We start from the raw sequence: 25,521 nt of genomic DNA on the forward strand, positions 1-25,521 counted from the left end.
GGATACAGCGGAATATGTACGTAAACTCTTGTAAGCCAGCGGGTGAGGTGCCTGTCATTTCCCATGAGATCAAGGAAATGTACAAGCTCATGGTTGGGGTGTTCTATTCCCTGCGGGAACCAGTGAACGTGGGCATATCTGGTAATGTGTGCATGTAGGAGGAACAATGTGTCAGGGATGCCTTGTTCGTGGATGAAGTCTGGGTGATTGAGCAACGTCCCAGTTCTGTACTCACCACCATATTCACACCCGCCTGTTCCATCCGCTTATCTGATGGTATGTCAGTGTACCCATAGGGGTGGCAAAGCCAAGAAGTGGGTTATTCGGGGCATAGGGAATCGCTCATTTCGTGTACTTTAGAGCTGCATTCCAGTATATAATGGCTATCTTCAACAGTAGTGATGTCGTTTTGGGGATCTGTGTCCACGGGAGCAATAATGCGTGTAGCACACTGCGTGCAAGTCTTTCTCGGAGTGTACGCTATTTCATGCAGATTATGGCCGTCTATCCAGTATGCCAGCCAGTATAGTTGGCTCGCTAAGCAGTAGGCTTGGAAGTCGGGAGTCTACGACCGTTTCCCCAGATCAGTTCTGTCAGTAGTGTGTTTAAGATTATAAAGCAGTGGGACGGGATAATTCAAGGCAAATTAGTGAAGTAATATAACAATCTTTTAATGTAGCAATGCGTCCGGCTACTGATAGAGGAAGGGAAGTCAAGAAAGGTGCTTGTGATCGCAGTGAGCAGTCTCCCTAGTAGTTGTTCGATCACTTTCCTTGAGTCACGAATATCCTGCAGTATCATAACAAGCTTATCAGGTTGTGAACCCATGTTGGTGGGTGGTAAGCAGTCCTCCGTTTGCGCAGCAGAGGGATCCCCAGTACTGCTTTGCTGTGAGTTATTAATATCCGAGGTCTCGGTTGTCTTCCCACGTGTGCAGCCCATCTCCAACCAGATGCACATATAGTCCTGGAGGTTTCAGTTTAGAGTTTGCGTTTTTCTGGGAAAATGGTCGGCGAAGGGGTCAGTCACATGCCTTTTCTTGGTTCCTAGTCGCCTTGCAACCACTTCCAACCTTTTACTGTCTCATTGAATTAGAGGCCTCGTGGAATTCCACAAGCGTTATTGATGTTGTAGTGACTTTCTTCCTCAGGGTATTTGTTAGCATATGGCTTTCGTTAGACTGTGTCTCAACACTCGGTGCCCGCCTCTGTGCAGTATTCTCAGCCTGTATTTTAATTACAGATCTCTAGGCCTATGGTATAACAGCGGTGGGACTCTGAGGTCCTCCCCCTATACAGTGATTCTGTCTCTGTGTTAGTGGAGGGGGCCATACCTGTTTCTTTATCTTCATTATAAGTTTCCCAAATGTAATTTTGAAAGGGTGAGGAGAGTTCTGGCCACCCCTCTTATCTCTACTTGCACCGTGTTGTCTGATTGAACGCACCGGATTGCCGGAGTCACACTTGGGCTGAAACCTTAAGCCTCTCTCTCCCCGGGGAGATTCCGGTCATCCGGGCTTAGTAGCAGCTCCGTGACCTAGCGACTCTCCATGCATGGCCTAGGGCGGAGGTCGGCTCCAGATGCGGTCGCACCATCCCTCTCTGCTTCCTGCAGGTTGGCTTTCGCTCCACCGGGTCACTCGCCGCAACTTCTATTGCAGGGAGGGTAGGGGCATTGTCAGGCCCGAGCTGCGCCGGAATCGGGGACCATACCTCGGGCAGCAGCCGGGTCTGTTCAGTCCCCACCAGGGCCCCGGTACCTTCTGGGCTCAGGCGTTCCTCATCTTGGCATGGCCTCACTTCCTACGGGGAAGGGAATCTGTTTCAGCGGATGCCGGTGCTAGCTAGGCCGGTGCTGGGGGGCGCCTCTTTGCTACAGTTGTACGTTGACGCAAACTGCGCAATTTCTCTCCGTGAGGTCTGGGGCTGCCGCCAGTCCCAGCAGCTGCCGTGCCTCCATCCCGGAGGTCATAGCTCTATACGCTGCTTTGAACTTGCAAGGTATGTTTCACTTGTGTGGTAGCATTTGGGTTAGGCCCTGCTGGGCATCTCTCTGTTATCTCCACTGCGAAGAGGGGGCCCGTCTAAGGCCGCGCTGTCTGTCTGTCTGTCTGGTCTATCTTGTCTATCTAATCTAATCTATTTTCAGGTAAGGGTCTAAAACTCTGTAGAACAGATTATGTGCTTCTGAGACACAAGTGACACAATTATGCAAATTTTACTGAAGAATGAGAGAAGGCATTTATGCCAACTATTTGATAGAACTGTTGAGGAAGGCTTCCTGTTTGTAAGTAGTAGAGATTTAGCAGTGACAAGGCCACTGAAAACAACCATCCAAGGCGGAGTAATGTTGCAGTACAAAACCATTGAAGTATTTTCAGAGACGCTTCTCCTGAGTTTTTCTGTTGTAGCACAAGTTACTAGCATATGAGTAAGTTTAGCTTGAGAGGCCACTACTGTTAATAGTAGTACAGTCTACAACTGTGTAAAGAATTTCCATATTTCACTTTTGAGGAGAGAACAAAACCTTCACTGAAAGATACAACCGGTCTGCAGTTTAATATTTGTTGCACCGTGACAGTTTCTCTGAATGCATGCTTGCCAATTTACATTTTTGCCTGCAAAATAAATGTATTTCTTTTCCTTAAATTTACATAACACGATGTCTTCATAAAAATGTAATGCGTTATAGTCTGCTGAATCTACAACAATAGCTTTTTTTCTTTTTAAAACTAATCTAATTACAATGACTATAAATACTATGGCATGGTTTAATGAAATGGGAGATATAAGACCACTATTTCCTTCCCTTTTCCAGGATCACTTCTTTTGAAATTTGTCCATTACTGTTAATGATGGCTTTAACACTGTACAATTCTAAATGCCTCCACAATGGGTTGTAAACATGTACTGGAGTAGAGGTGTGGGTAGCATTGACAAGTGAAAACGAGATATAGTTTAATCATTGCATCTCTGATGCTTTGAAACCAAGATAAACAAACAAAGAAGTGATTTTAATGGTTATCTTTGCATCTGTATCACTTATCATTAAATTTGAGAGGCATTCATTGTTGGTATTTTAAATAACCAAAATGTGGTTTAGCAATCTGGATCACAAAGTGGATGATCAAATTTGAGTAATCTGAAACCGTTAAATTGGGCTTAATGTATACTTTTACCTGTATTTCTAACCATTTTACCAGGAATCTCACAATGGAAGGAGACCCAGGCAGTAGTATCATCAACAAAAGGTTTGTAACAGAGGCAGAGGTGGGAGAAATTCGAAAGCGAAGGCAAGAAGAATGGGAGAAAGTGCGAAAACCAGAGGACCCAGAAGGTAGACCTGTACTTGATATTCACTAGTGAGTTTGGGGTTTTAATAATTGATTATTATTTTGTATTTGTTATTCCTATTAGTTTTTAGCTTTAATGATATAATTGTAATGCTTGTGTTTCTTTTCAACAACTTTATCTTTGATAAATGTGTACATACAACGAAAATACTACCAAAGGAATCACTTTGATTCAAACTGTATGTGTAGAGTTGCAAACATCTTTATATAATGTTTCCCCAATAGAGAACTAATAAATTAATTTAATTCAGTAAACAAAATGGGGTGCAATCAACAAGAATAAATATTTACAAGCAGTCAACCTCAAATAAAATCAAATGAAATATGAATTTACATTTAAGTCATTGAGAATGGAGTTAGAAAAAAGGCCGAAAGTGCATTATTATGGGGGCGTGGCCGGCAAGATGGGTGAATAGATGGGACACTTGTCCGCTCTGAAGGCACCTATCAATGATTCTGCCTATTCCTGAACAGAGTGCACCATTTGCACTCCTAGGGCATGAAAGCAAAAGAGAGGCACTGGTGACACTGTACTGTTTATCGATCGCTTTGAAGACCGTCAAAGCTCTTAGAGACGAGTTGATGCAAACCCCACTGCTGCGAAATTTATGATGCAAGATGGCAGTGGAAAAATAAGTGTACACTGAAGTTACCTAGGGCCTGAAGTGGAATAGCCCTACCAGACTTCTAATGTTAATATCTATCAGTACTACTCCAGCTTGTCGGTATGTGGCTCAACAACTCTTCTTATAGGTAGAGCCGTTACGTTGGATGGTTGCCACAAGGAAATTCCCTTAAAATGTTCCTACATGTCTAGGATAAGACTCACTTATGTACATACGTACCAGGCCACACTGATATCTTTGATCTGAGACTGGGTGATGAAGAAAGAGATTAAATGGATTAACTTCTTGACCGATTAAGGAGCATTCTTGTATTTCCATATGCTGACTCTGCAGACAAGTCCTGGACAATTGTATTTTTATTTTGTTATGCAATGTTAAAACTATGAAAAGCATTAACAAAAAGTGCATTCTGACATTACTAAACACTTAGCCCCAGTTATGCCCAGTTTAAATGATTTGAGACAAAACCCTATTAGAATAATATGAAGTGCTTGCGCATTAAACTAGGCGCACACACTGCAAACTAGGTTGCCTTTTGTTCGATTAAACTACAGTAGTCACTTGACTGCAGCTAGTTGTGGAGTTTGAACGGAATGGCTCTCTCTGAAATCCTCATGGTTCTTTAGGTCGAGAAATGTATTACTCGAAATTATTGTGTTGAACCAAAGTCTCTTGAACAAGCCGGATTTCCTACAATGCATGTTAACTTTTCAAGCGTGACGCTTCTCCAGCGCGCGCTTGGCCTCGCACACCACATCAAAGGCTTCTGCTCCCCCTCACTCACACCCCATCCCCATATGCTCCTTCCCTCCCTCCCACTCGCTGGCTCCCCCGCCCCCCCCCCCCCACCAGGCTCTAACCACGTTTCAAACAATGGTCTTTTAATGTATGCTTAGCGGCACCTGATTCATTTTATTTACTTCAAGCACTTTGTGCGTTTAGTTTCCCCACCCTGTTTGTTCATGTCGATCTGAGAATGTTGCCAGCAAACTCATTCGCAGCTTTCCTATGGCTGCTTTTAAAATTCCCGTATTTTTCTCGCTCCTCTTACTGCTTCAGTTCGCTCCCCCCATCATTCTGTGCCAGCCGTTGACAGGAGGTGGAAAGCAGACACTTGAAACAAACACACAACTGGGCTGAGGCCAATAGGCACGGGAGATTAAGCGATTTGCCCAGAATCATGGTGCTCAGTCCGACCGCAGCTCTGCAGTGCAGTGCTGCTCGCACCCACGGCTGGATGTTTTTGTGCCTGAACACGCTTTCATTGCCAAACACATTCATGCAATGTATTTATTTTATTTCATTATGAGCACTTTTCACCAAACACGCCTGAGCCGGCCCCCTACATGCTGCAGATCAGTCTCATTTAGCTTGCGCTTCAGTGTAATCAAGTACCGCGGATGCTGCAATTTATGCACATGTTTATGTTTTTGGGGGTAACCACGTTTCAAACAATGGTTTTTTAATGTATGCTTAGCGGCACCTTATTCATTTTATTTACTTCAAGCACTTTGTGCGTTTAGTTTCCCCACCCCACCCTGTTTGTTCATGTCGATCTGAGAATGTTGCCAGCAAACTCATTCGCAGCATTTCCTTTAAAATTCCCGTATTTTTCTCGCTCCTCTTACTGCTTCATTTCGCTCCCCCCTCATGTCTTCCCCTTCAAATACTCCCCCCCCCCCCCCCCCCAAAAAAAATCATTATGTGCCAGCCGTTGACAGGAGGTGGAAAGCAGACACTTGAAACAAACACACAACTGGGCTAAGGCCAACAAAGGACAGTGTTCAACATTGTGTATCAATGCCTTGCTGTCACACATGGCTCGTTGGGGTTTTATCTGCATTTCTCATATCTACATCGTATTCCCTAGCACAATAGGGATTTCCTGAAAGTGTGAGTCTTGTCATAGAACATACTTGTTTTCTTTCTCACCACAATGGTTGTATCCGTGTCTCACCTTGCTGCTCATTCCGTGTTCTCCCTTTTCCACTTCTACCATCTCCTCACCCACCATTTCTTCACGCCCTAACCCTCTCTATGCCCCCTTACCCCACCTAACTCTCTTCATGCAATCTCCCCATCTTCCTTTCACATACGTCTGCCCTACTCCTAAGTCCCAAAGCTGAAGACAGTAAACAGGGGGGTCCTCAATCCTCACCAGGCAGAGGTCTGTAAATAACTAGCACAACAGTAGCCCCCCCCCCCCCACACAGCCTCCTTAACCTATTCGTTTTGGTTAGAGTGCACACAGTACAGCCCTCTACCGCCACCACTCTACCTCTCTCTCTCCATCAACACTCTACCACCCTATCCACCACCACCCTATCCACCACCACCCTATCCACCACCACCCTATCCACCACTCTAGCACCCACACTCTAGCACCACCACTCTACCCGCCCACCACTCTACCCTCAAAATCCACCATCCAAATCCACCATCCAAGCACTACTACACCCGCCAAATACAACCTCCGACTACATCCTCTAACTCCACCCTCCAATTTCAACACTCCAAATCCACACTCCAACTCCTTCCTCCAACTACAAATCCACCCTCCAAAAACACCATCCAACTCCACCCTCCACCTCCAACATACAAATGCACCCTACAAATCCATCCTCCAACTACAACTCCAGCCTCCAAATCCACCCGCAAACTACAACTACGGACTCCAACTCCACCCTCAAAATACAACTCCACCCTACAACTCCACCATCCAAATCATCCCTCCAACTCCACCCTCCAACACAATCCCTCAATGCCACATCAGCACTCAATGCCACATCAGCACTCAATGCCACATCAGCACTCAATGCCACATCAGCACTCAATGCCACATCAGCACTCAATGCCACATCACCACTCAATGCCACATCACCACTCAGCGCCACATCACCACTCAGCACCACTGAATGCCACAGCACCACTGAATGCCACAGCACCCCTCAATGCCACAGCACCCCTCAATGCCACAGCACCCCTCAATGCCACAGCACCCCTCAATGCCACAGCACCCCTCAATGCCACAGCACCCCTCCGCACCCCTCAATGCCACAGCACCCCTCAATGCCACAGCACCCCTCAGCGCCACAGCACCCCTCAGCGCCACAGCACCCCTCAGCGGACAGCGCCACTCAGCGGACCGCATCCCTCAACGCCACAGCATCCCTCAACGCCACAGCATCACTCAGCATGACTCAACGCCACAGCACCACTGAATGCCACAGCATCACTCGGCACCACTGAATGCCACAGCATCACTCGGCACCACTGAATGCCACAGCATCACTCGGCACCACTGAATGCCACAGCATCACTCGGCACCACTGAATGCCACAGCATCACTCGGCACCACTGAATGCCACAGCATCACTCGGCACCACTGAATGCCACAGCATCACTCGGCACCACTGAATGCCACAGCATCACTCGGCACCACTGAATGCCACAGCATCACTCGGCACCACTGAATGCCACAGCATCACTCGGCACCACTGAATGCCACAGCACCACTCAACGCCACAGCACCACTCAACGCCACAGCACCACTCAGCGCCACATAATCACTCAGCACCCCTCAATGCCACAGCACCCCTCAATGCCACAGCACCCCTCAATGCCACAGCGCCACAGCATCACTCAACGCCACAGCATCACTCAGCACCCCTCAATGCCACAGCACCCCTCAATGCCACAGCACCCCTCAATGCCACAGCACCCCTCAATGCCACAGCACCCCTCAATGCCTCAGCGCCACAGCACCCCTCAGCGCCACAGCACCCCTCAACGCCACAGCACCCCTCAACGCCACAGCACCCCTCAACGCCACAGCACCCCTCAACGCCACAGCACCCCTCAACGCCACAGCATCCCTCAACGCCACAGCATCCCTCAACGCCACAGCATCCCTCAACGCCACTTAACGCAAAAGCACCACTGAATGCCACTTAACGCCTCGGCACCACTGAATGCCACAGCATCACTCGGCACCACTGAATGCCACAGCATCACTCGGCACCACTGAATGCCACAGCATCACTCGGCACCACTGAATGCCACAGCATCACTCGGCACCACTGAATGCCACAGCATCACTCGGCACCACTGAATGCCACAGCATCACTCGGCACCACTGAAGGCCACAGCATCACTCTGTGCAACCATTCAACAACAACTGGTTCAAATATGTTCTCTCAATGTTTCAAGCTTTATTACAAATGTCACAAAAAGATGTTAACATTTCACTTCTGTTCTTGGATTTTCATCACAATAAAATACACTGAACATAATCTTCCCAAAAGTTATTTATAACCGTTTAAGCTATTGCCATTATAAATAACAATAACTTTTATTTAAGTATTAATTATTAAAAAAATAAAAGCCATTGTTATTTGTAATATTAATACATCTAAGTCATGTAAATACAACACATATTGCATTACAAATGCTATAGGTGTCACGTTTGCGAAAGTTAAAACATATTGGCATTGTAAATGACAAAGCTGTTAATTTCGCTATTTTCAAAACCAACACATAAATAAAAAATTTGTCATTTACAATACCAATACCTCAAACTTTCCTAATGCGAGACCTATTGCATTGCAAATGCTTGTTGTTTTTGATGGTCCCTATTGCTATTTTCAAAGCCATATTAGATTGCTGAGAACTGTATTATAGCTCCTGTCCGGATCCGTCTGAGAAGGAACAGATTACACTCTACATTGCTGCCTCTTTGTGCACGTTTGGCGTTTCCCTTGTGGGAGCTAGCAGCAGCGCCATCTGTTAGTGGTGTCTGGTGTGGTTAGTCTGGTGTGTGTCTACGCGTTCAGAACTTGCTTGTCGGGGGGGGGGGCGGCGGGTGTGTGTGTGTGTGTGTCTGTCTGCGTGCGCGCTCCATTGTGACAGGGAACAGCATGCCGGAATCGGAGCGCGTGTTCATGCACGCGACCTGATCCGATCACGGCATGCTGCGCGTGCACAGCTGTTGTTGTAATGTAGTTCCTATATTCCCAATAGGGTCTGCGCATTGGAATAACATAAACAATAGTTTAGACGTAGGACTGAGGTCATCTAGGTCTCTACTGAATATGTTAGACTTAATTAGGTATGCCAGCTAGCTCAGAGGTCACTAGAAACTTTCTCGAGTGAACAGGAAGGAGTTAACTTTCCTGAATAGACAAGAAGGGATTCGTTTCTGACAACCGCATAAACATTACAACTTTGCTCCCCCCAGAATAAGGAGTAGATCTCCAGAGTCGTGGAAAACAATAGACAACTATTTCACTCAGTCAATCGTGCATGCTTAGTTTCACCAGGAGTGCAGAGAAATAGAGAGACTGGTGTTTTCAATAAAAGTTATTTATTGAGCAGTCTTCTTTATCGCGCAAGAGAAGTGAATTGCCACAATTGCAATACTTATCATAAAGTAAAGTGCATACAGTAAAAGGAGTATTATAAAATAATACTGTAAAAGCATTTAAATAGTGTTAGACCTGTCTGCCCCTGTAAGTTCCCTCACAATTATTATTTATTTTGTCCCCTTTGGCATGCCAGTGAATCCAGTTATGTATTTTCTTTTTTTTAATGTCCACCAGAATTTTTCCAGTGTTCTCGTGGGGGCTAGGTGTTTCTTGGGCCTATTGTTTTACCAAGGCCTAGTTTTCCTCACAGAAAGCAACTGTTAGAACATGATTCCTAAAATGGTGGCTACTAACTGCCATAACGGTCACCTAAGGGTGGCAGACCCATAGGCTAGCATGAGGAAGGTTCCAGAACCAACTAGTAGCTTCCAGGGGTCTGAGGCCAGCCTATAAAAGGCCAGTGACCAGGGAGCCATTTTTGGGACAGTATTGGAATTGACCAGTGCGGAGAGAGGCGACTTGAGGAGGAGGATATCACACTAGTAGTGACAAGATCGACCTTTGGGGCCGGCTGTTGCTCTACTGGGAAGTGACCCCTCATAGGCTGACCAAACCCCACTGCCACAGCAACCATATTCAGAAACAGAAGACTCCGTGGCAAGTTTTATAACCATCAGTGACTCTCGCAGCGTGGCTCTCAAGTGACCTGTGAAGTCCTGCCCTGAAGGCACGTGTGCAGTGGAAGCGAACCTGGACACAGTGACACTCTGAATGGTAAAGGAATCAGGGGTCAAGGAGTTAAAACTGCCGCGACTGCAGCACATGAGCCCGGAGTCCACATTGTGAAGAGAAGCGGCGGAACCGGCTGTTGACCTTACCCGAAGGAAGCGCCACTGCCGTGTGGGATCGGAAGAGGAGGAAGAGCCCAGCTGAACCGTGTTGCCATCCGGAGGAACCTGAGGTAGCGTCGGAAGAGGCGGGGAGACTGCAGGAGGAGGCCGGACGGGGGCGGAGCCTTCGTGCCTGAGGAGAGCGTCTGCGAGGATCAGGAAGCGGCTCGAAGCGGCGGACTGAGGCAGTGGTAACGGAGCAGCGGCTCAAGGGAGAGACAGTGGCCGCCGACACTCGTATAACGCAGCACAAGTGGGCGGAGAAGCCAAGACACCACAAGTAAGCGTGGGAGAGTGGTCGGGCGGGGAGGAGCAAACGAGTCCCTGACGGAACTTACCCCAAGTAGCTGAACAACCGGGGACACGTAAGGAGACAGCAAATTACCTGTGTGACACTCATTTAGGAGATATAGCAAATCCGAGACAATCCTCTCAGTGAGGGGTTGATCCATGTGAGAAACTACCTGCCCATAACGGAACTTGTGAGGGAGAGTAAGCTGGAAGCCGAGGGGCTTCAGGGAAACGGGAGGTAGCGAACCAAGTGGGGATCACCAGAGAGTTCTGGGGGAACAAAAGGGGATTGGTGGTGAACATCCTGGAGGGTGGAGGACACGATATCCGAAAGGCTGGCAGCACCTGTGTTTACTCTGATGGGCTCAGTGGTTTAATAAGTTCGTAGGGTGTTGAGAGCTGTTCTTCAGGGATGTAATATCTTGCTTGTCTTCTCCAGTAATTCAAGTATTCGCACCAGTGCCTAATCGTGATTGTATGAAGCTGTGCGGGGGAGCTGCACCTGGCGAAATGTAATGTACCAGATATGATTTATTGTAAAGAAGCCTGTTTAATTATCAACCCGAATAGATGGGGAATGTAAGAGATTGCAACTCTAAGTTGTAGGGATTTCTCAATGTGACCTTCATACTTGGGGGTAGAGAAATACTGAAATTGCCAAATGAATTTTGCGATGAACCAATAATTGAATGTGATACGGTTAAATGATCTGAAACTGAAACCCGGCTCTAAAGAAAAGAAAGATGCATCAAAGAATTTTATAAAAGGAACCGGTATTTTTCTAAACTGGTGTGGTGTCATTATTTTGGTTGGTCATTCACTGGGTTACTGTGGGTGAGATTGTAAGCACTACACAAAGCCTCGAGGGGGTTTAGCTGATGCTGCTCTGTGCCAGGCTACCCTATGTAGTCTAGAAAAACCTAGGTCTAACATAATTGGTGCTTCAGCGGTGGGATAACGGGTTTGTGCTTACAACCACTTATTAGTAACACAGTGCTTACCACAGGCCTACACCTGGAGTTTTCTCCTGGCGGACTTCCTAATTACTACTTTTGTTTTTTTCAAATTTACTCCTGGTGGTGGGTGGAGGTGACCCTCAGAGTTTCCTATCCTTGTAACTTACTTCGGGGTGGTTGTCCACACTTTTCACTGACAAGATGGAATTCGAAATGTCAGAGCTGGAGACCTATACTGTGGCACAGCTCAAGGATTTCTGTCAGGAAAGGGGAGTGTTCGTTAGGCGAGGGGCCAAAAGAGAAGAGCTCCGTACTAGTCTGCGAGCCTGGGTGGAAGCGCACACGGAGGGAACGGTAGAGGAGGAGGAGTCAGACAGAAGTACTGTCATTGAGAGGCTTGCAGAATGTCCCCCGGGGATGGGTGAAATGTCAATCAGCCCCAAGGTAGTCTCACGGGAGGGCAGCAGTGTGTCATCGAGAGGATTGTCAGAGCCCGAGTTAGCCGACAGGAGAGAGGAAAGGCAGTTAAGGTGGGAGATGGCCAAACTGGAGATGGAAGGGAGGAGGATGGAACACGAGCTCAAGCTACGAGAGCTCGACCTCAAAGCCCTTAACATCACTCCAAATGGTGGCAGCGAAATCAAAGAATTAACCAGGGAATCCAGACCCTACCTACCTAAAGACATAGTTGCCAGCTACAGCCAAGGGGATGACATAGCCAAGTGGCTGGCTGCCTATGAGGTCTCCTTAAGAGCCCATGGGATTCAGGAGAAATACTTGGGGGTGGATTATATAAGTATATGCCTCCCACTGGTCGGGATACATTATTGGCACTAGAACAAGAGAAGCAGACCCACTACCCCACCATGAAGATGGCGTTCATCAAAAAGTTTGGGCTAACCCCGGAGAAGTATCGCCAAAAGTTCAGGGGGAGCCACAAGTTAAGCACCCAGAACTGGGTGGATTTCCTGGACTATGCAAGAAAGGCATTGGAGGGTTGGGTGAAAGGCAGCGAGGTAGGGGACTATAAAGGTTTATATGACCTCATACTCAAGGAACACCTACTCGAGAAATGCTTTCCCGAGCTGCGACAACACCTGGTGGACCGCAAGCTGACCAGCCCCAGGAAGCTTGCTGAGGAGGCGGACATCTGGGCTAGTACTCGGGTGTCCTCAAAGGGGACTCGAGGGGATTCCCAAAGGGCCGGACAGGGCGCTCCTCAGAAGAAGGAGGGGGGAGATAAAAAGCGGGAGTTCTCAAAAGGTCCCCAAAACAGTTTCCAGGGAAAGGGAACAGGTTTCACCCCTAAGGCTAACCCGCCCAGAAACCCTCATCCTGGCCAAAGCCAGCAGCCAAGGGTTGTCCACTGCTTTGAGTGTGGTGGTGTTGGACATTATAAGGGAGATGTCCAATGCCCAAAGAGACCACCCCCTCCCACCGGAGGCAAAGCCCCGGGAGTAGCCAGTGTAGCGCTCGGGGAGGAGTTGCCCTTAGATAAGGGGGGTGAGTGGGCGGGTGTCACCTTAGTGTCCCTGGGAGAACGGGAGATGGTTCCTAAGATTCAGGTGCCCCCAAATACTACCAAGTATGGGCAGTGGATCACCATCAATGGCCAGAGAGGGGAAGCTCTGAGAGATACAGGAGTCAGTATGACTATGGTGAGAAGTCAACTGGTGTCTCCAGAGCAGGTGATTCCCAATGTACTCCACCCCGCCGCGATGGCTGACGGCAGAATGGGCCACTACCCCGTGGCTGAGGTTCCCTTTGAGTGGGAAGGGGTTGCAGGTTCACTACGAGTTGCCGTAAACCCTGCCGTGCCAGTTGATTGTCTGCTGGGGAATGACATGGAGCACAATGCTTGGAGGGAGGTGGAATACCGGACTCCTTCTGAGATGCTGGGTACACCTGATTGGGCCTGTGTCAGCACAAGGTCCGCGACTACCCGGAGGGGGAGTTCGCTTACGCTGGAGCCTGGAACAATGGCCCAGCCTGCTGCCAGAGAAGAGAAGGACAGTAGGCAGGAGGAACCTGCCTCAACATCTCTACCTCGTGAGATAGATAGGCCACCTGCGAAGGTGGATTTGGAGTCCACGGAGGAGAATGTTACTTCCTTGAAGAACCTACCCATCCCTGCTGAGTGGCATGTGGAGGGAGGTCCTTCCAGGGAGGAATTCTGCAAAGCTCAGAAGGAGTGTCCTACTCTTGAGGGGCTGCGGCAACAAGCCAAAGCCCAGGCAGCAGGGAACGTTGTAGGGAACTACCAGATTTACTGGGAGGATGGACTCCTCTACAGTGAGCCCAAGGCACCCGGACATGGTTCATCCAGGGCCTTGGTGGTCCCTCAATGTTTTAGAGCCTTTCTTCTAGAACTGGCTCACGAGATACCCTTGGCAGGTCACTTGGGTCAGGACAAGACCTTTGCCCGGCTTGTCCCCCACTTTTACTGGCCTCGGATGAGAGTGGCGTCTGATACCTACTGTCGGACGTGTGTGTCTTGCCAAGCCAGTGGGAAAACAGGGGTGAAGCTGAAAGCTCCCCTGGAACCACTTCCAGTCGTTAGCACCCCCTTTGAAAGGGTGGGCATCGACATTGTAGGGCCATTAGATCCACCGACTTCAGCTGGTCACAGGTTCATCCTGGTTCTAGTGGATCATGCCACAAGGTACCCAGAGGCAATTCCTCTGAGGACCATTACTGCACCTGCAGTGGCAAGGGCTCTGATGGGGATCTTCACCCGAGTGGGTTTCCCCAAGGAGGTTGTGTCCGACAGGGGGACCAACTTCCTATCAGCTTATATGCGGGCTATGTGGAAGGAGTGTGGTGTTACCTACTGGTTTACCACTCCTTATCACCCACAGACCAATGGTCTTGTGGAAAGGTTTAATAAGACCTTGAAAGGCATGATCAGAAGTCTGCCTGAGAGCCTGCGGAGGAAATGGGACGTCCTCCTACCCTGTCTCTTGTTTTCCTACAGGGAAGTGCCACAGAAGGGAGTGGGCTTCAGCCCCATCAAACTTCTGTATGGGCACCCTGTACGGGGTCCTCTCAGCCTGGTGAAGGACGGATGGGAAAAGACTCCCAGGAAGCTTTCCCAGGACGTGGTGAGCTACATGCTGGCCTTCCGGAGCCAAATGGCCAAGTTGTGGAAGCAAGCTTCTGACAACTTGGAAGCCAGCCAAGCAGTAATGAAGGAGTGGTATGACCACAATGCTCACCCAGTGGAACTGGAGCCTGGACAAAAAGTGTGGGTGATGGAACCTGGAGAGCTAAATGCCCTCCGGGATCGTTGGACAGGCCCCTTTGGGGTATTGGAGAAAAAGGGTAAGGCCACTTACTTGGTGGACCTTAAGACCCCGAGACAGCCCCACCGGGTGCTTCATGCCAATCGCCTCAAGCCACACCATGAGAGGCCCGAGGTCGTCTTGATGATGGTGACCGATGGAGCAGAGGAAGAGGAAAGCGAGCCTCTCCCTGATCTTTTCTCGTCTCAGGAAAAGGATGGGTCGGTGGAGGGAGTGATTCTCTCACCATCCCTGACTCCTGAACAGCAGAGAGATTGCCGCCAGATCCTGGAGCAATTTTCCTCACTGTTCTCCCTTGTCCCGGGAAGGACCCACCTGTGTACCCATGATGTGGACACAGGAGACAGCCCACCTGTGAAGTCTAAGATCTACCGGCTGTCAGACAAGGTGAAGGCCAGCATCCATGGAGTGATTGAATCTTCCAATAGCCCTTGGTCCAGTCCGGTGGTTTTGGTACCAAAAGCTGCCCCACCGGGCGCCACACCTGAATTAAGATCTGTGTGGATTACCGAGGACTAAATTCAGTAACAAAGACTGATGCTCATCCGATCCCCAGGGCGGATGAACTTATTGACCGGCTGGGAACGGCCCAATACTTAAGTACCTTTGACCTTACTTCCGGGTACTGGCAGATTTCCCTTACTGATGGAGCAAAGGAAAGGTCAGCCTTCTCCACGCCTCAGGGTCACTACCAGTTCTGCGTGATGCCCTTTGGGCTCAAGAACGCCCCTGCCACTTTTCAGCGGCTGGTGAACAAGGTCCTTTCTGGTATGGAAGCTTTTTCTGCTGCTTATCTGGATGACATTGCTGTCTTCAGTAGTAGCTGGGAGGATCATTTGCAACACTTGCAAGCTGTTCTCCAGGCCCTGCAACAGGCTGGCTTGACAATCAAGGCCAGCAAGTGTCAGATCGGTCAGGGTTCGGTGGTGTACCTAGGCCACTTGGTGGGCAGAGGGACGGTGCAGCCCCTCCAGGCGAAGATCGAGGCTATCATGGCCTGGGAGCCCCCCAAGACCCAAACTGAGGTTCGAGCCTTCCTGAGCCTCACTGGTTACTACCGTCGTTTCGTGAAGGGGTATGGCACCATTGTGGCACCCCTCACTGAACTTACCTCCAAGAAACAACCTCGACGGGTAGTCTGGACGGAGGCTTGTCAGCGAGCCTTCGTGACTTTAAAACAAGCATTGTGTACTGCTCCAATACTTAGGGCTCCTGATTTTTCCAGAGAGTTCATTGTCCAAACAGATGCATCAGAACATGGCATTGGGGCAGTGTTATCGCAACTAAATGATGAGGGCTTGGATCAACCCGTGGTCTTCCTATCCAGGAGACTACTCCCCAGGGAACAGAGGTGGAGTACCATAGAGCGGGAAGCCTTTGCGGTGGTTTGGGCTCTGAAGAAGTTGCGTCCATACCTGTTTGGCTCGCACTTCCTGGTTCAGACCGACCACCGACCCCTTCGTTGGCTGATGCAGATGAAGGGGAGAATCCCAAGTTGTTGAGATGGTCCATCTCCCTACAGGGAATGGACTTCCGGGTGGAACATCGGCCTGGAGTGGACCACGCCAATGCAGACGGTCTCTCTAGGTATTTCCGCCTTAGTGATGAGAACTCCCAAGGGGTTGGGTAGCTCTCCCCACTTTCAGCTGGGGGACGCGTGTTAGACCTGTCTGCCCCTGTGAGTTCCCTCACAATTATTATTTATTTTGTCCCCTTTGGCATTCCAGTGAATCCAGTTATGTATTTTCTTTTTTTTAATGTCCACCAGAATTTTTCCAGTGTTCTCGTGGGGGCTAGGTGTTTCTTGGGCCTATTGTTTTACCAAGGCCTAGTTTTCCTCACAGAAAGCAACTGTTAGAACATGATTCCTAAAATGGTGGCTACTAACTGCCATAACGGTCACCTAAGGGTGGCAGACCCATAGGCTAGCATGAGGAAGGTTCCAGAACCAACTAGTAGCTTCCAGGGGTCAGAGGCCAGCCTATAAAAGGCCAGTGACCAGGGAGCCATTTTCGGGACAGTATTGGAATTGACCAGTGCGGAGAGAGGCGACTTGAGGAGGAGGATATCACACTAGTAGTGACAAGATCGACCTTTGGGGCCGGCTGTTGCTCTACTGGGAAGTGACCCCTCATAGGCTGACCAAACCCCACTGCCACAGCAACCATATTAAGAAACAGAAGACTCCGTGGCAAGTTTTATAACCATCAGTGACTCTCGCAGCGTGGCTCTCAAGTGACCTGTGAAGTCCTGCTCTGAAGGCACGTGTGCAGTGGAAGCGAACCTAGACACAGGGAGACTCTGAATGGTAAAGGAATCAGGGGTCAAGGAGTTAAAACTGCCGCGACTGCAGCACATGAGCCCGGAGTCCACATTGTGAAGAGAAGCGGCGGAACCGGCTGTTGACCTTACCCGAAGGAAGCGCCACTGCCATGGGATCCCTGTCGTGGGATCGGAAGAGGAGGAAGAGCCCAGCTGAACCGTGTTGCCATCCGGAGGAACCTGAGGTAGCGTCGGAAGAGGCGGGGAGACTGCAGGAGGAGGCCGGACGGGGGCGGAGCCTTCGTGCCTGAGGAGAGCGTCTGCGAGGATCAGGAAGCGGCTCGAAGCGGCGGACTGAGGCAGCGGTAGCGGAGCAGCGGTTCAAGGGAGAGACAGTGGCCGCCGACACTCGTATAACGCAGCACAAGTGGGCGGAGAAGCCAAGACACCACAAGTAAGCGTGGGAGAGTGGTCGGGCGGGGAGGAGCAAACGAGTCCCTGCCGGAACTTACCCCAAGTAGCTGAACAACCGGGGACACGTAAGGAGACAGCAAATTACCTGTGAGACACTCATTTAGGAGATCTAGCAAACCCGAGACAATCCTCTCAGTGAGGGGGTGATCCATGTGAGAAACTACCTGCCCATAATGGAACTTGTGAGGGAGAGTAAGCTGGAAGCCGAGGGGCTTCAGGGAAACGGGAGGTAGCGAACCAAGTGGGGATCACCAGAGAGTTCTGGGGGAACAAAAGGTGATTGGTGGTGAACATCCTGGAGGGTGGAGGACACGATATCCGAAAGGCTGGCAGCACCTGTGTTTACTCTGATGGGCTCAGTGGTTTAATAAGTTCGTAGGGTGTTGAGAGCTGTTCTTCAGGGATGTAATATCTTGCTTGTCTTCTCCAGTAATTCAACTATTCGCACCAGAGCCTAATCGTGATTGTATGAAGTTGTGCGGGGGAGCTGCACCTGGCGAAATGTAATGTACCAGATATGATTTATTGTAAAGAAGCCTGTTTAATTATCAACCCGAATAGATGGGGAATGTAAGAGATTGCAACTCTAAGTTGTAGGGATTTCTCAATGTGACCTTCATACTTGGGGGTAGAGAAATACTGAAATTGCCAAATGAATTTTGCGATGAACCAATAATTGAATGTGATAAGGTTAAATGATCTGAAACTGAAACCCGGCTCTAAGGAAAAGAAAGATACATCAAAGAATTTTATAAAAGGAACCGGTATTTTTCTAAACTGGTGTGGTGTCATTATTTTGGTTGGTCATTCACTGGGTTACTGTGGGTGAGATTGTAAGCACTACACAAAGCCTCGAGGGGGTTTAGCTGATGCTGCTCTGTGCCAGGCTACCCTATGTAGTCTAGAAAAACCTAGGTCTAACATATAGTTTCTGAGCCATAAGATACTTAAAACGGATAAAATATATACATACATAAAATCATTGACTAAACGGACTCAACTGGTGCTTCTAAGATAGTGAGCTGCAGTTTAAGTTAAGTTAGTTTTTGCCAAGAATCTGAATCAAGAATTCTCTGAGGATCTAATCAGCTCCGTACCTTGGTTATAGAATGAAGGAGGGCTTGTATCTCTTTCTCAGGACTCGATCTCCCAGCAACCCGCAAGGGTGACTGGAAACACTCGAGCTGGATTTCTCGGCAGGAGAAAAGACAGCGTCTCTCTCAGTGCGTCAATAGGAGGGTCGGCTTCCTTCGGCTCTCGTTACAGCTGGGCTTCGGGTAAGTAGATAGCCGATCTGCACCAATACCACCGTGTGTTTGCTTAAGGCAAGCGCTGGTATATTTATACCTGGAAGGTGCTGAGTTTGACGTAAGGTTGGACATAAGAACTTATAGTTCTTTCAGGACTCCAGGAGTTCTTGGACAAATCAAAACAAAAGCAGGGGGAATTCCCGGGCTGCTGGACGCGTTGTACTTTCTAGGAGTCTATGGGAGTAGCCTTGCCGTATTTGGACTGCACAGGCTATGACTAAATATGGATATGATTCTTATGCCTTTATAAGGGTATGATTTGTTATAACCACACAAGGGCATGAATCGGGAATATTTAAATAGGGTCCTAGATACGATCACAACACCCACTCCACGTATAATGTCCATCATTACAAAATACTAAGCAATACTAAACCTATAACGATGCATGTGTTTTCCAACCCACCGAAAATACATAACTTGCATTCGAAATGGTATATGGTGTATACACGAAAAATGAGTATTTGTACTGTACGTGTTTCAAGCAGTGGTATCATTCAGATAATGCATACATAAATATTGGCTGAATGAATTGCGAAAAATTACATTTATGAAATGGCTCTTAATACAGGAAAGAAGGTCGAAACCATTTCATCACATATTTATACAAGACTGTACATGTGCTAGAGGCTGTATCAAAATATTGTCTCTAGAGTTTCAAAATAGAAGTTCTCTTCTCTAAGAATAGTTCTACTTTAAGCAGAGTACCATGTGCCAAAAAATAAAAGGTAAATATTTTGTAAATGGAAAAATAATTTCGCTTTCGGTGGAAGAAAAACAAATAGTTCCAATTGTTTTCAGTAGTGTTGTTTATCAAAAACTTATGGCCGAATTCAGAGTTCAGGGAACGCTGTGTGCTTTTCTTTTTCGAAAGTTATTCTCGTTGTTAGGAGAGAACATCAAATCACACAGGCTGGCGAAAAATTGGTCTACAACAGTAGGTGAAAGTTAGACTAAGTTCGAAAAAGCTGAAATATTGCATATGTGAGAATCATTGCCATCATCGGTCTGGATCAGCAATGCTCACAGAAGGTTGTACCTGTGTGCCTCTTTCATCTCGTACTCCACCGCCACCTAATCGTAATGGTGAAGTCCCAACGAATGCCGTCATCAGAATAGGTAGCCGCTGGGGACAACACGCTGCATGAGCCGTTAACGAACCAAGCAAAGTATCGATATCCATAGGTACTGCTGATGGTAGTGTAAGACAGAGGTCCAACACGCATTCTTCTCCGCATAGCAGGCATCGTAGAACAGGTAAGATGCAATCTTGCCAGATTGGTCTGAATGCAAGAAACCAGGTAGTGTTCAGATCTTAGTCGAGCTAAGCCGAGTACTTTAGTTATTCTTTCTCTGCATCTCATCACAAGGATCGTTTCTTCCATTGTTACCTGGGCTTTGTCTGTGGCTTGACTTGCCATATCGGAGCAAGAGGAACAAAAATAAAATTCCTGCTACGAGTCCCAAAAGAAGAGGCAGGCCACCGAACACAGAGTGCACGAAGTTCGGGAAGATGTTCAGGACTGCTTCAAAGGGGCTAATAGTCGCGAAAAAATTGTCTTAAATACATGTGCGATGCCACTGGTATCAAACATGTTTAAGATTTGACCTAACATTTCTACGAAATGCACAGGGCAATTTGTCGATAATAGTGTATGTATCTCTGCCGCTGTCCTTGCAACTTGCAGATCATACGTCTCTTTGGACGAGGTTAAAGGCACAGTTGTCTGTAAAAGAATAGACTTCATTCTGCTTAAAGTATCAATTCGAATAGAAGAGATATTCAGAGAAGGCCATATTGCTGCCTCCATGTCTGGTTTGCTGTTTGGATACAATACTTGCATACTGTGGTAAATTAAATTTACTTATTACCTCATTTCTGAATTTCTATGCTTAATAAATCATAATTTCTTGTCAATGCAAAGCGAGGGGTCCGTGGTGCTCAAATGAAGGAGGAGAAGACCAATAACTCGAGTTAAGGGGAGCGCTTCCAGCACCAAGCGGGCACAGGAGCAATCTCTCAAGTCCCTCTCTTGAAGTGGGGGTGTCTTTATTTTCAACAGCAGAATATTTATACAGTCTTGGTCACGAGGCAAAATAGAGGAACAAACAGGTCGTGGCAGATAGAGGAACAAAGATCAGCAAGAGGAGCAGAGTGTGAAGAAATTGGGGCGTGTCTTAGGCTTCGTGAGGGGACTTGCGATGTGAAATAGTCTGACAGTTGGAAGGGGGAGGCTTCCTCGTTTGTGGTTTGTGCTCGTGCTTCATGTCAGAAACATGAACCATCTCTGCGGGGGGGGGGGGCAGGAACTCATGTACTGGTTTCCCGGACTTGGCAGAAACCACAGGGACAGATGGTGAAAATGAGGAAGGCCAGGTGCAGGGGTGTCGTGCTCGTGCTCGGAGTCTTGGGACTCCAAAGGGTGAATTAAAAACAAAATGGTGCCGGCTTTTAATGTGGGCAATTATTAATCGCGCAAAGGGGATCGCGCAAAGGGGCATAATTAGATCGCGCAGAGGGCAGCGAAGGGGCATAATTATAGATTTTATTTTCACATTCCCTCCTTGCCCCAGAGTGTACCTACATTATATCTCAATTTGCATGAGATCATTTATACATTCTTGTAACATGATTCTTTCCCTTTCTCTCTGCTGGACAAGTGGTTTAGGAATGCATTTTTCAGCGCATAGACCGCACAGGGCAGGACCACATTGGATGCAAAGGCAGCATCCAGTTATTATCAGGAGTATTATACCTGCTGCTGACAGCAGTTGCCATCCCCAGGACGATATCTTCCAGAACCAGTCAGACCACGTCCAAGTGACAGGTTCTTGATGTAAACTTACGGCTATCTTGTGTAATTTTGTTATGGCCGTGTATACAGATGGGGAATTATCAGAAATAAATATACAGCAGCTAGAGCCTATAATTTTACAGGCTCCGCCTCTGTCAGCCAGGATGATGTCAAGGACAAGGCGATTTTGGAGAGTAACCAATCGTATGGCGGACTGCTCCTGGGTTAAGCTCCCCAGGGCAGACGCCGTCTGGTTTACAACAGCCTCTAAGGTCCTTGTCAACCTGCGTATAAGCTTGCTGTTCTGTACAGGGCCAACAAAGAAGAAGAACCCTTTGTTAAAATCTGTATACTGTTCCCATGAAGTTTCTGTTTGGTCAACCAAGGAGGTATCGATCGTTCTTTTATGTCTCACATGGGGCACTAGGAGGTCTCGGTGGTAAGTGGATGGGGCCACAAAGACAGGGGGTAACATGAATGCTATATAGCAAGTTCCCCCCCAGTTCAAGGGCAGCTGCACATAGGCCGTTTGGCCACAGATGAAATAAGTATGGCGAGATGCTAGAAATGAGGACTTTCCTCTGTCTTCAAAACTTATAGTGGTATGACAGTCACTGTGTCCTAATGGAACAGAGCCATTTTTCTGGATGCACAGGTGTCCTTTTACTGGTGAGACCGAGATGGAAGGGGGACCAGCATTCTTTTTAGGTTTGGTATTTAACATCTTGTAGGACATGGTCATGTTCCCTTGCTTGTATTCTTCACTTTCTAGGACTGTACCGGTCGCCTGAGGATCTCCCTCCTTATTAGGGTAACAGGCAGTATTGAGTACCTTGTTTAAATCCCCCCCAGGCCACCCATTCTTGCATGAATTATTTCCGTCAGGGCAGGAGGTGGGGGTAGTATCATCAGCTGTTATTAGGGCGAACCAGGCTTCACAAGTTCCATTATAAGAGAATGGGAAAGGAAAAAGGGGCATCCCTCCCTTTTTCTGATGAGGTGGGATGCGGCCACATATCCAACAATTGGTGCTATTACTGGCCTGCTGAGTGTGGTGTTCAGTCACAATGTCAGTGGGATTGGCAGGGCCATCAGCAACAGTGTATTTTTGTCCAAAAGGTTTCCGGCAGTGGCTTGCGTGGAGCCAGCCCTTCCTGCCCTCGACCTTCACTGCTGTCCGTGTTGTTAGTAGTACGAGTCTTGGCTTCTTCCACCTGGGCTGGAGGGGACTGGTCCGGTCGAAGTTCCTCACGAGGACCCAGTCCCCGGGTTGGATGGCGTGTTCTTCCAGGTTGGTTTTGTCAGGGAAGGTGGCAGCAACCTGAGAACGACCAGATTGGAGTGCAGACATCAAGGAAGCCAGGTAGTCAGTCAGCATAGTACTGTCAACATCAGTTATTCTTTTAGGCCTTGGTGTACCCCACATATTTGGTGGTCTGCCAAAGACCACTTCATATGGAGATAAGCCAGTTCTGGAATGGGCTACCATACGCATGTAGAAGAGGGCAACCGGTAAGGCTACCATCCAGTCCACGCCTTTGTCAGTGCATTTCTTGGCCAATTTTGTCTTCAAAGTTTGGTTGTGCCTTTCTACTAGACCTGCTGCCTGAGGATGTCTTACACAGTGAAACTTCCAAGTGTACCCTAACAGAAGAGACACTTGCTTCATTAGTTCAGAGGAAAAAGGTTGGCCGTTATCTGAGTAGATGACACGGGGCAACCCATACCTCGGGAAAAACTCTCTAACTAATTGTTTAGCAGTTGTCGTTGCAGTGTAATCTGGGACGGGATAGGCTTCTGTCCATCTGGTCAGAGCACACACTACAACTAGCCCATACTTGTGACCTCTACATCTCTCCATCTGGATATAGTCCATCTGGAGAACTTCAAATGGATGGTCGGGGGGTTGGAATCCTCCCTGTTCCACCTTTGTGCCTTTTCCTGGGTTGAACTGATTACAAATCATGCACGTTTTAACTTTTTGTTTGGCTACAGCTCTCAAATGTTTGTTGTGCCATATATTCTGTATGCTGTCTAACATTGCTTTTTCTCCCAAATGCGCTGGTCCATGTATGGTGTTTACCATAACCTGTACCATGGCATCCGGTAGAAACCATACTGCTCTTTCAGGTGTCATCCAGCCTTGATCTGTAAGGACCCCTCCTTTTTCCTTCCATTCTAGCAGTTCCTGTGGTGTGGCGTGACTTTGGACATCCTGGATGTCAGAAAAGGGGTCTCGTATTGTATATTGGCGGTGTGGTATACTTAATTCTGTGTTTGCTGCTAACTTGGCTGCACTGTCTGCAGAATCATTTCCTTTTGATATTTCATCTGTTCCTTTTGTGTGCGCTTTACATTTTAGCACTGCGATTTTCTCTGGTAACTGACTAGCCTCTAAGAGGGCAGTGATGAGTGTAGCATGCTGTATTCTGGACCCATGTGATGTGAGAAATCCTCTCTCTTTCCATAATGTACCGAAGTTGTGTACAACTCCAAAGGCATATTGTGAATCAGTGTAGATGTTAACTGACTTTCCTTTTGCTAAGTGACATGCTTGTGTTAGGGCTATGAGTTCTGCTGCCTGTGCCGACAGTATCTCTATCTTGTGTGCTTCTAAAGTGTCTGTACCATTTGTGACGGCATAGGCTGCTGCTAATTCTCCTGTGGGGAGTCTCATACATGAACCATCAACAAAGAGTGTAATTTCTGCCTTAGCAAGGGGAGTATCTTGTAAATCTGGTCTGGGCTTGGTCACTAAATCAATTATGTCAATACAATCGTGAATTTCTTCAGTAGGAGAGGTCAGTGGCAACAGTGTTGCTGGGTTTAAAATGTTGCAGCGTCTAATCTCAATGTGTGGCTGAAAAAGTGTCATCTCATATCCGGTGAGTCTGGCTATTGTCAGATGCTGGGTTTGTGTTCTGTTTAACAGAAGTTCTACAGCATGTGGGACCTGAACTATCAGATGATGTCCCAATACAAAATAATCGCTTTCTCTAATAGCTTGTGCAGTAGCTGCTACTGATTTTAGACATGCAGGCAATGCTTGTGCTACTGGATCTAATGTGCTTGAAAAATAACCACATGGTTTATGTTTGTCTGCTTGAAGTTGGGTCAGAACTGATAGTGCTGTACCTGAGTTTTCTGTTACAAATAATGTAAAATCTTTGGTGTAATTAGGTGTTGCCAGCACTGGGGCTTGACACACAACTTTTTTAAGAGACTGAAAGGCTTACGTGTGTTCATCTGTCCAGGGTAATTGTGGAGTAGCGCCAGCTTCGAGTGTTGTCAGCTGCACTAATGGTTTGGAAATGAGTGCAAATTGTGGGATCCACTGTCTACAGTATGAGGTGAGACCAACAAAGGCTCGAACTTGTTTCTGTGTTGTTGGTTGTGGTATTTGTTGTATGAGTTGGATGCGTTCCTGTGTAAGCTGCCTACCCTCCTTTGACAGCAAGTGCCCTAAGTATGCTGCTGTAAACAAAATTGGAGCTTACCAGGGGAAACTTTATGGCCATTTGCAGCTAGGAATTCTAGTACTAGTAGTGATGCTTCAGCACATGCTGCGTCAGATCTGGCCGTAATGAGGATATCATCAATATATTGTAGTATGGCTGTATCCGTGGGCATTTGAACAGTATCTAGTTGTCTTTTTAATGCTTGGCTATATACGCTTGGACTCTCTGTGAAACCTTGAGGAGCTCTTGTGAATTGGAAACTTTGTCCTTGTAAAGGAGAAGCCAAAAAGGTATTGACTGTCTGGGTGAATAGGTATGCTAAAGAATGCGTTTTTCAAGTCAATGACTGAAAAATGCGTTGCTTCCGCGTCTATGGCTGTGAGTAGGGTGGAGATATCTGGAACCACAGGGTGTTGTGGAACGACACATTTATTGAGCTCTC

General features: G+C 47.8%; 1 protein-coding gene across 1 annotated transcript in view; it reads left to right on the plus strand.

Annotated features, from left to right (window-relative positions):
- Positions 1-25,521, plus strand: part of PSME3IP1 (proteasome activator subunit 3 interacting protein 1) — a 156,179-nt gene that overhangs the window by 20,105 nt on the left and 110,553 nt on the right. The window contains exon 2 of the mRNA XM_078670931.1: positions 3,203-3,336. Within this exon, the coding sequence (XP_078527057.1) occupies positions 3,203-3,336 (134 nt within the window). The remainder of the gene's footprint in view (positions 1-3,202; positions 3,337-25,521) is intronic.

This window comes from Lissotriton helveticus, chromosome 12 (assembly GCF_964261635.1).
Source record: "Lissotriton helveticus chromosome 12, aLisHel1.1, whole genome shotgun sequence".
NCBI classification, from domain to species: domain Eukaryota; kingdom Metazoa; phylum Chordata; class Amphibia; order Caudata; family Salamandridae; genus Lissotriton; species Lissotriton helveticus.